This window comes from Eublepharis macularius, chromosome 14 (assembly GCF_028583425.1).
Source record: "Eublepharis macularius isolate TG4126 chromosome 14, MPM_Emac_v1.0, whole genome shotgun sequence".
Classification (NCBI taxonomy): domain Eukaryota; kingdom Metazoa; phylum Chordata; class Lepidosauria; order Squamata; family Eublepharidae; genus Eublepharis; species Eublepharis macularius.
The window spans coordinates 40,295,483-40,305,854 of NC_072803.1; the positions used below are offsets into that span (position 1 = coordinate 40,295,483).

At 42.5% G+C, this 10,372-nt stretch overlaps 1 protein-coding gene across 2 annotated transcripts; it reads left to right on the plus strand.

The window, feature by feature from the left end:
* The first annotated feature begins 1,144 nt into the window (after positions 1–1,144).
* Positions 1,145–7,033, plus strand: BOLA3 (bolA family member 3). Of its 2 annotated transcripts, none has more exons than XM_054997165.1 (5): positions 1,145–1,209; positions 1,834–1,960; positions 3,057–3,145; positions 4,408–4,513; positions 6,767–7,033. In XM_054997165.1, exons 1-4 carry the CDS (start codon positions 1,165–1,167, stop codon positions 4,477–4,479), a joined length of 333 nt encoding a protein of 110 aa, XP_054853140.1. In that variant the 5' UTR covers positions 1,145–1,164; the 3' UTR covers positions 4,480–4,513; positions 6,767–7,033. The 2 variants fall into 2 exon arrangements, with proteins under 2 accessions (XP_054853140.1, XP_054853139.1); XM_054997164.1 differs by lacking the exon at positions 6,767–7,033 and adding an exon at positions 4,835–5,680.
* The last annotated feature ends 3,339 nt before the right edge of the window (positions 7,034–10,372 follow it).

The window sequence follows — 10,372 nt, forward strand, 5'->3', positions numbered from 1 at the left end:
TACTTCTCAGATTGTATTTCAGTCTCTCACAAATACTGATTAGAGCGACTTCATAACTCAGTATCTGAGATGGAAACACTGGGGCCATCATGATTTTGGAGAGGCCAGTTGTTTATATATCTCCCAAAGAAATGTTTAGGCAATTATAAGCCAAACGAAGCAGGGAGCTGGAAGTATTGAATACAGAAGAAAGAATGGAGTGAGGCAGATAGAGAGTACCAATGGCTGCCTAGCTAGAATCTCTCTGTGGCCATGCACAACCTTTTTGTTAGTGATAATTTATTATGAATGTAATGATTTAGCTAGAGGGAGGGAAGACAAAATTACTCCATTGTTATTGCTGGTGATGACACTGCAGGAATTGTGGAAATTTTTGAAAGTGATGATAAGGTTTGGGCAATTACAGGGAACAGAGACTGAATGAGCAACAAACCTTGCCCTCCCCAAGATCATGACAGTGGTCTTCAACATCATAAGAACTGACAGCAGCATAGTTACAAGAATCTGAACATCACTGCCTAACCATCTAATTTAGCATCCTGTTTCCATCACAGGCATGAGCCAGTTGCTGGTAGGGAGCCCCAAAATAGGCCATGAGGGAAACACACACACCCCATTTCTCCCCCCAACTAGCAGCCTGAGAGGGACATACACTGCCTCTGAACCGGGAGTTCTATTGAGCTACCGTGGTGAACAACCGTTGGAACAGCTCCATTACTTTGTCTGATCCCTCTTTTATAGCCATTGCTTCAATATAAAGACCACCCCACAAAAAAGAAATTAGTTTAGCTCGTCCAGCATCCTGTTTCCAGCAGGGGTCCAGCCAGATGCCTCCAGAAGCTCTGAGCAAAGCGGAAAGAGGATGGTCTTTCCTTGGCATCTAGTAGCCAGATAGAGTGCCTTCCACCCGGGAGGTTCAGTTCAGCTCTCCTATATTGTGGTTACACTTCCAGGCACTGCAGTGCTTGAAAAGGCGCTTTGAAGATGGGCAGAAACAAAGAAAATCAGTGAAACTGAGCTGGACATCTCACACCAGCCCTTCCGGACTTAGTTCGTAAGTCCTACGTCAAAGCCCTTCAGAAAGGAGAGGCGGGGCAAGCAAAATGTGTTTGTGACGTCATCTCTCAGCGACACGGCAAGCGCGCTTCCTTCTGACGTAGAGGCATGATGGCTGCTGCTGCTAACGGGATTCCCCTGCGGAGGAAAGAGGTCAGGGGAGGTGGTAGCTAAAAACCTTAGGGGTGCCAGAAGTTCTCCTGCCCTCGCCAGGGAGTGCCAGCAACCGGCTCCTCTTCCAGCCTGGCTGTCACTGCTAGAGTTGCCAGCTCCAGGTTGGGAAATTCCTGGAGATTTGGGGTTGAACTTGCAGAGGGCAGGATTTGGAGAAGGGAGAGCCTTCAGCGGGGTATAATGCCATAGAGCCCCCGCTCCCCTCCCAAGCAGCCGTTTTCTCTAGGGGAACTAATCTTTGTGGCCTGGAAATCACTTGTAATTTCGGGAGATCTCCAGCCACCACCTGGACGTTAGCTGCCTTTATGGCGTGCTGGTGGTGCTTTGTGTACACCCTTTCCTTCAGCGGCCAGCTTGTTTTTTGCTATAAAATGCTCTACCAGTGGTATCCTGTGCTGCTGAAGGCAGTACATTGGCTGTGGCTAATTCATGATGTCTGCATGTTGGACCAAGTTGTTTATCCTTGGTTGAAAGAAGAGTGCAATGCATTATTGTCCTTGTATTAGGAACATTTGTATGCTTCCTTCTCATTATCCATGGAAGCTGTGGCTTTATTTTTATTTTGTATTATACTAATATAACTGCTTTCTGTACGTCTGTTAGATCCTTTTTCTCCTGCGCAGCACAGTGCGGATGTTTGCTTCGCAGACTGATGGAGAAGCCAGGGTGGCACAAGTCCTTAAAGAGAAGTTCCCTCAAGCAGCAACTATCAAAGTGGTGGATATATCAGGTAGCTGGCCAAACTTCAGGCTTGGTCACAAGCCTTGGTAGAATACTTGCACCTCTGAAGAACTCTGAATCTTTCCAGTGACCTGGAAGGTCACTGAAGTCTTACTGTTAATACACAAGTTGTATTTGGTGATACAAGGTTGAGTAAATTTTTCTTAGTCTGCAGCCCAAACTCAGTGTTATAGACATTCATTAGTTTCTTCCATTAAAGGGGCATTGAAATAATTGTGTACCTTTTATGGAAGGAAGAGAGTATAAGAGCTCTCCATGCCATATCTGGCAGGCTGTTCCTAAGTGTGAACATAGCCAATGAAAACAAGCACACAAGGGCTGTAGCTGAACAGACCTCCCAAATAGAGAGTATTGTGTGTACATTTGATCTTAGCCAGAAGGCCAAGAGGAGACTTTTAGAAGTGAAGCACCTGATGGCCTTAGTTGGTGTGCAGGATCATATGGAGAAAGGCAGCCCATTAGATATGCAGATCCCGTGCCATGAAGAGCATTAATGGTAATCACTGGCACACTGAATTGTGCATAGAAAGATTTGGATAACTTGTGAAGCTGCCAAAGCGCAATTGTTATATGTCATCTTACTGCATATGTTGTTTTAACTAGACTGATATTCTCTGTTGCCAAAATGAAATCTTTCATGGAAATGTTAACTGACTCTTTCCACTATATCTTTTAATGGACCCCAAAACAAAGTGGAGCCTTGGAGAACACCCAGAATATGTCCCTATTCATCAGGGGAGTGTAAAGTCATCTAGGATAGGCAAGCGTTCCATAATTTCTGATTTGTCTAGATTACACTGCAACTTCCTAACCTTTGTCCACTGCAGGAAAATGCAGGAAGTCATAAGTTGTACTGTTATACCTTGCAAATTGGCTGTGGCTCATGCTATGTTGCCGCATTTTTCAAACAAGTTGTCTACTCTTAGCTGAGTATGTAAAAGAGTTTCTCACCCCTATTCTCTTTCCGTTCTTTTTTAAAAAGTGAGATTGGAAGTCAATGCATGAAGGGATTGTTTAAAATAGCTGCTTCAAATCAGTATCTAAATGAACAGGCCAGTGGGAAATGGAAATCAATTTTTTTCAAGGTGGCTGTGGAGCAATGTATGAAATTCATATAGAATCTGAAGAGTTTAAAGAAAAGAGAACTGTTCAACAGCACCAAATGGTCAATCAGGTAAGCTGGCTGCCATGTTCTGAAGTGGAGGCTCTCTTTACTAGTTCTTAATCATTTTTCTGTATTCGTGCAATGGGAGGCAGGACCAAATAGTGGGTTGGATCCTCTCTAAATTCTTTGCATGGGACTTCCCCTCACCCGCTCTCTCTCAAAGCAGCTCAGACTGTCCCCTAAAATGCTGTTCCTGGGGAATTGGGGAATCATGGGAGCAAAATGATGGAGTAGGTGAAAGGCTGCTAGAGGAGGGAACTTTCCCCTCACTGCTACATGTGCAGATTGGTTTTTGATAGGATCCAACCTAATGTGTTAAGCCAGGAGATCCCCTATTGATTTCCTGTTTTTGTTAAACCAAAGGCAGTCAGGAGAGAAGAGAGAGCACTAATTTAGGAAGTTGAGGCATTTAATCCCTTTTCCTCTTCACTAGTCTCCCAGCCTAACAGGCTTTCTGATGTTTTTTTAAATGTCCCTGCAAATTCTTAACATTTCTAAATATTTATGTTACAACTTTTAACATTTACATTCTATGCAGAGTAATACTCTAGTAAGTCTATTCAAGTTAATGAGCTGAAATGCGTTGTTTATGATTGCTCTTCTATTGTCCACATTTAAATTCTTGTTCGTTATTTGTTCCGTATGAATTGATTTCAGTTTTTAATTTTGCTTCTGTTTTTGCAGTTTAATTTTAATTTTTATTATTGCTATTGTACTGAAGCTGCTAAGAAATTTACTGGTATTGACATAGTTTTAATGTAGGTGATGTTCATTTGCTTGCTGTGCTTTTAATACATGATTGTTTTTTTGCTGGTATTTTTCAAATAATCTATAGGCCACCTTGAGCATCTGTGGTGGAGAGAGTAGGATAAAAACGATTTAAAAGAATCAGATAAATCCTACTTCTGTATGTCAGAGCAACAATATTGAATCGATCAAAGCTTGTCAAATATAAAATGTTGTTTGACTGCTGTGGTCAACCAATTTATCGTGGACAGATTTTGAGGACTCGTTATGCCTCAGTAAAAGTGTTAAGCACAATACTGTGTTGTTTAGGCTGCTGTCATAGGTGGGTCTCTGAAATGTGATATAAGAACAAATTCATTTTACTGGTGCCTGGATATAAATAACTCAATTTTGTGTTTATTTTAGCTTTGAATGTGGCTGTTTTTATAAATCTGAACCAAAATAAAACTTTCCCTTTTATCCTTCTTTACCTTTTTTGCATGTCATGTATTGTAATAGTTACATGCAACACTTTATTTTCCCAGGCTTTAAGTGAAGAGATTAAAGCAATGCATGGACTACGGATATTCACTTCTGTTCCCAAGCGCAGAGACTAGGGCTGGTGAATGGTGCACAGGATTTATGGAACCGGTGAGGCACGGGGAGGATGCCCATGGGCATGGCATTAAGCTTGAATCTATATTAGATGTTTTGCTTTGTTTTTTGCCTGGGACTATATTTCAAATAAACTCATTGTGCAAGTATGCAGTGAAACAAAAACACCCAAGAGTGGTTTGTGAAACACTAGTTTATTTCTGGTTTAGTGGTTGGATCTCTCAGCTGGATCCGTTAAAGTTTTTTCCCAGGATGACCAATGTAGTGGATATCTCTTTATAGTGTTGAATTTGGGGTTAAGTGTCATCAGTATGTGAATGATGCCCAGCTCTCTCTGTCCTTTCCATTTAAATCCAGGGAGGTGGTGGAAGTGCAGAATCAGTGCTTGGAGGACATGCAGGGCTGGCTGAGGATGAACAAACTGAAACTTAATCCAGACAAGATGGAAGTACTGTGGATTGGGGGGTAATGCTGATATGGGATTGTTCTGGATGAAGGGTTGCACCCTCTCTGAGGTTTGCCATTTGGAAATACTCCTAGACTCTTCTGTGTTCCTTGATAAATAACTGATGGAGGAAGCCAGGAATACTTTTTGTCTGTTTAGGTTGGTTTGCAGAGTCATAAACTCATGGATAATGTCACATTACTATAACATGTTGCATTATTCAGAATCTTCAGCTGGTACAAAATGCAGCAGCCAGAGTGCTAAGTGGGATCTGCTGCAATGAACGCATTAAAACCATACTGTGCCGACTGTGTCAGCTCCCAGTTTATTTCCAGACCCCATTCCAAGTGTTGGTTTCAACCCTTAAAGCCCTAATTAGGGCAGGTCCCAAGTACCTGATGGACCGCTTTCACCCATACAAACCAGCTCAAGTCATCTCTCACGAACCCATTGTTCCAGAGACCCAATTATCAGGGACATCTGGGAAGGCCTTTGGGTTCTGCCCCAAGACACTCTCTCCCTGCAAAGGTGCAGGCCTTCCACAGGAATTTGAAGACACATTCATTCCAGAAGGCCTTTAATGATACTTAATGATTTTTATTTTGCCAGAGGTTAGAAATGGGCTTTATTCTTTCTGCTTTTATTTAATTTTAAAGTTATTTTTGTATTCTATATTTTTTGTAAGCAGCTTTGTTTGTGTGTGTTTAACAGAAAAGGAGGATACAAGTTTTCTAAAATAATAAAATATTAAAACCATACCAACAGTTCTTTTCGAATGGAGTGTCTTGTAGAAGAAGGTGTTTGTGGGTTTGCTAGAGTTGGAGCTGCTACAAGGATTTCTGCAAAGAGTTGCTGAATGCCTGCTGGCTGGATAGGGAGAACTCCAACCTGTCTGAGCTGTAGGGATCATAGAAAGCTTTACTAAGTCCCAAGTGCTGCTTTTATCATACTGAGTGCATTTGTGGGATATGCTATTCTATACGAAAGCAGGTGTAGTTGCACTTCCTCCCTGTGCTCCTTTATATACTTTTCTACCTCTCATTGACTAAAATCACTGGACCACAGGCACTTACAGAGTCTAATCATTCTACTTGTGAGTTTTGCTCTGCATTGGGTAGGCCACTTTCTAGCTGTAGGGCTATGAAGGGGTCTCCATCAAGTGCTGAACTCATGAATCTCAAGTACCTGCTTTTCAGCATCCAGGGCAACAGGCCCCCTTTTACACCCTGTCTCAAAGCATCACTAGAAGTGGTATCTTGCCTTTCTGAAGTTTTTGCATTGAGTAGGACTTCTATGATTGTTCAATTCTTTAAGCAGCAGAAGGAGACAGATATTGGAGCCCTATTGTGGATGGGTAGCTGAGGTTTTAGCCTTTATCCTCCCAGCAACCATCTTGCAAGATAGGTTAAGTAGAGTGTAGGTGATTGCCTGGCCCGTGGTCATCTAGGGATTTCATGGTGGAGTAAGGATTTGAGCCTGCATGTCCCTGGTCCTAGTCGGATATTTTTACCAATAAGCTACAATGGCTTACTGTGTCAACCCCAGCCATGCAGTTCAGTGTGTTTGTGTGCCCTTCTGACCAACATCTATTACCAGCTGAGATGGAGTGTCATAGTGTGGTGCTATGGCTTTTGGTTGCAACTACACATACACAGATGTCATGTGCTACAGTGCCTGTTGTGATATGTCTGTACTTTTAATACTGTAAAATTGACTACAAATAGGGATACAGTTGAAAACCAAATAATAATAAAGACACTTAAGTGCCACTGTGTGTGAATTCAATAGAGGTTCAATTGTCGTGTGTGTATCAATTAAGTCTTATAATAATTGTTTTACTGCAGATTTCTGCTTCATCAAAACACTGGTGCCAGAGACTGTGGTCCATCTGATTGCTGTTGAACTGGGGGCTCCTAGCACTGAATTATTAGTAGAATTCTTGTTCCTTTTGTGGTACATTATGAGACGTTTTATCTGATGAAGAAACATGAAATGAGAAAAAAAATCCAGAAAACTCGTTATGTTTATGCTTTGGGACTCAGTACATTACTCCTGGAAAATTGTAGTTTATATGAATGGAACTCATTAATTAAATGTACTATTTGCTATTTTTATTGACTTTGGTTGTAAATAGATTACGACATGTCGTAACATAATTTGTGCAGTGACTATTTGGTAAAACAATTATTATAAGATTTAATTGATACACGTATGACAATTGAATCTTTATTGAATTCACATACAGTGACTCTTCAGTGTCTTTATTATTCTTTGTATCTTTACTACGGCCATTTATGGGACATCACCAGGCCCTGCCCTCTGAAAATCCCAAGGGGTAGGAAACTGGGAACTGAGCAATCCATAGTTGTAGCCACCAGGGTGCGCCCAAGAACAGTTCAAAGGCTGCAGAGTCCTAGTGTCCTGCTTGCAATAGTAATTATTTGGCTGTACCTACATTATCTAGCCACCAGGGGGCACCAGAGAGCAGTTAATCAGCTGATGTTTACCCCTCAGGGCCACTAGGCTGTGCTAGATGGCAGTGCTGCTGGCAGAGCTTTTGGTCACATGCTATTCCAGGGAAAACAAAACAATGTGTTACTAAAGCTGCTTAAGAGAGCTCTCTTGCACCTGGAGCTTGCAAGTGCTCTCTGGCGCAGGCTGGTGGCTGTAAAGTGCCATTGCAATGATTTAATCAGTCTCTTTTGCTAAGCTGTTACTGTAGCAAAGTGGTTCTCAGGTGGTGGGTCAGGTTCTCAAAAGGGAGTTGTGATCTGCTTGCACATGTGTCGGAAAACCTGGAGGGATGAGGAGAGAAAGGGTGAGCTGGGAGAAGAGAATTAATGGCAAGTTTGAGTTTGCCTCTGCATAATGTGTTTATAAATAGTAAACATAAAGAATAAAATAAGCAACTGTTCAGTGTTAACTGATATGAGAGAGAATTTAATTTACAGATGAGTCCTAGAAAAGTACAGCAAGTTTAGAAATGGACCTGATTTCAAAATGTTTGAGAGCCACTGTTGCAGTTTTAAGAGACTATGGGTATAAACAGGACTTAGCATAAACTCTTAATTTGAAAGCTGTAGAAACCCCCTACTCTGTGGTGTGGTGCTGATGTGCTGGGTATATGCAGGTGCTTCCCTCTAAAGGCAGGCCATCCTCACCTTGGGGGGGGGGGGTTTCCAACAGCCCACTCCTTCAGCAAGCACCCAGTAGAAGCAGGAGGGGGAGCCTTGCAAGGGAGCTTTGGCAAAAACATACTCAAGACCCGCCCCCCTGAAGAGTGCTGAGCCCATCAATGGATATAATTAGAAGGTGGCAGTAGAGAAGATAAACTTGAAACTGGTTCTGTTTGGAGCAAAATCCGTGTCCTAACCAAGAGGTTGCAATAGATTTGTTCCAGGTTGAGGGGAAAGCATAACTAATGGTGCAGAAGCACAGAATGAAGGCACATGATACAACAGCTTTGCTGAAGCTAAACTGGAATTGGATCAGTGTTCCAGCTTGGAAAGAGAAATGGAAGCCATATGAAAACTTACTGTGCGCTTTGTTGCACTGGTATTGAGAATAGCAGGCGAGGACTATGCAAGAAATTCACATACTCCCTCTTCCAAGTCTGCACAGCAAACTCAGTTGCATTCTATGCCAGCTTTGGGGTTTCTCTGGGTTGTTGGGGACTGTGCCTCAAAGAGACAACTGATCAAGTGGAGTGACCAGATGCAGGGGAGATAATCCTACAGAGCAAAGAGAGGGTTGTACTATGGGGCATGTGATAATTTACTCCTTAGAATGATAGATATTTGCATTGAACCATTACTAGAAACTCGGCCCTCTTTGAACTGTGTATGGCTTGTTTCCAAGTAAAAATAAGAAACGCTGTGAGAATGGCCAACAGTAGTAAGAATGCAAGGAATTCCTTTCGGTTCTCAAAAGTGCCCTAAAGCAAACAGGAGCCTGGATCCCAAGAAATCTGGAAGCATCTTCCCAAAGACAGCCCATCAGGTGATCCATCAAATGCCCTTTTCATGGTAAAGCTCCATGAAAATAATTGGCTTCACAAAGCACTCCACATACCTTTTTGCAGAAACACACAAAGTAGCCTCCTAATGGTTGGAAGTGCTGCTGAATTGTGGATAATATAGTCAGCTTTGTAGGGACAAATAGGTTGCACAGCAAGAGTGCAAAACAGCCATAATCAGAATATGCTTTTGGCAGAACTCAAAGGAAAGCAAGACAAATTAGAAGCTAGGGAGCGGCTCCCAAGAACTGCAAGGCAGGCAAGTTACAGAGTTCATCTGCTCTGCTTCGCACAGCCTCCTGCAAGCCACCAGATAAATATGATAGCAAGATGGGGCCTTTTCAGTTTTTGAGCCATGCAATGGGACTATACAGGTGAGCTTGCACTCACGAGAGCTTGGCACTTTGAACTGATGATCAAGAACAAAGACTGCACTTTGGAGAATTCAGGGTGGGCTTAAAGATGCATTTTTCCCAAACAAGGTGAATAGCAGCTCCTGCTAGTTAGTTTTCTTTAGTTCAGGAAAACAGTGTGGGGAGAAGCGGTAACCTCCTTCCCTTAGGCTATGGTCTTGGGGAATGGGCAGCTTCTATTTTTTTCCTGGAGGAGGAATTGGGGGCTGAGTATTTTGTGGAGGAGGACAGTGACCAAGGGGGCTGAAAACTTGAATTAAGGACATTATTATTTATTACAAATGTATCATGAAACAAAGTGTGTGATATGAACACCCTTCTGTAAGCCAAAATCTGTTAGTGTTTATGGTGCCTCAAGACTCTATTGCATCTGTTTCATCAGATGGACGGACACGGCTCTCTCCTGGGGGCTTGGAAAACCACCAGGTTTTGTATTTATGAGGGGCAGGGCCTGGATATTCCAGGGGGCAAAGCACTGGGCCAGAGTGTGGGAGATAAATTGGCAGAAACTATCCAGTGGGGAAAGGAACTCTGAATACCTGTGCTGGGAGGAAACTGGGTAGGTGGGAGGAGAGTTTCTGCTGGGATTATCAAGTGGGGATTATCGCATTCCTAGGAGTGGAAGAGGGAAACGTGGCATGTACTCTATTGAACACTATCACTTTTCAGTATTTAATAAGTAAAATGTATTACCAGTTTTAATAAAACTGTTCATGCAGGGATTGACTAGATTCTTCTTTATTTTGCAATTGCATGGTTTTGTCACCAGATGGCAGAAGTACAGCACCTTGGTGCTGTCCTCTCCCAGCGTCCCCAAAAAGCTGTTTGTAGCTCTAATTGGCTAGTGCCAGAGAATCATATGGCCAGTATTAAAGCTTAAATCCAGAGTGGCTGGATGTCCAGAGTTGACTATGAAATTCGCATCTTTGGTAAACAGGGTCAAGAGTTGCTGCTTGGGCCTGGGTGAAATCTCCTTGATTGCGGCAGGAAAGTGGAAATGAATGAATAATATAGTTCCACCT

Bases quoted from the DNA above. Each gene is read 5' to 3' on its own strand.
- BOLA3 (XM_054997165.1), top strand. From the start codon at position 1,165: ATGATGGCTGCTGCTGCTAACGGGATTCCCCTGCGGAGGAAAGAG. The intron at 1,961-3,056 runs GTAGCTGGCCAA...ATTTTTTTCAAG, and splicing joins CAAAGTGGTGGATATATCAG to GTGGCTGTGGAGCAATGTAT. The intron at 3,146-4,407 runs GTAAGCTGGCTG...TTATTTTCCCAG, and splicing joins AGCACCAAATGGTCAATCAG to GCTTTAAGTGAAGAGATTAA.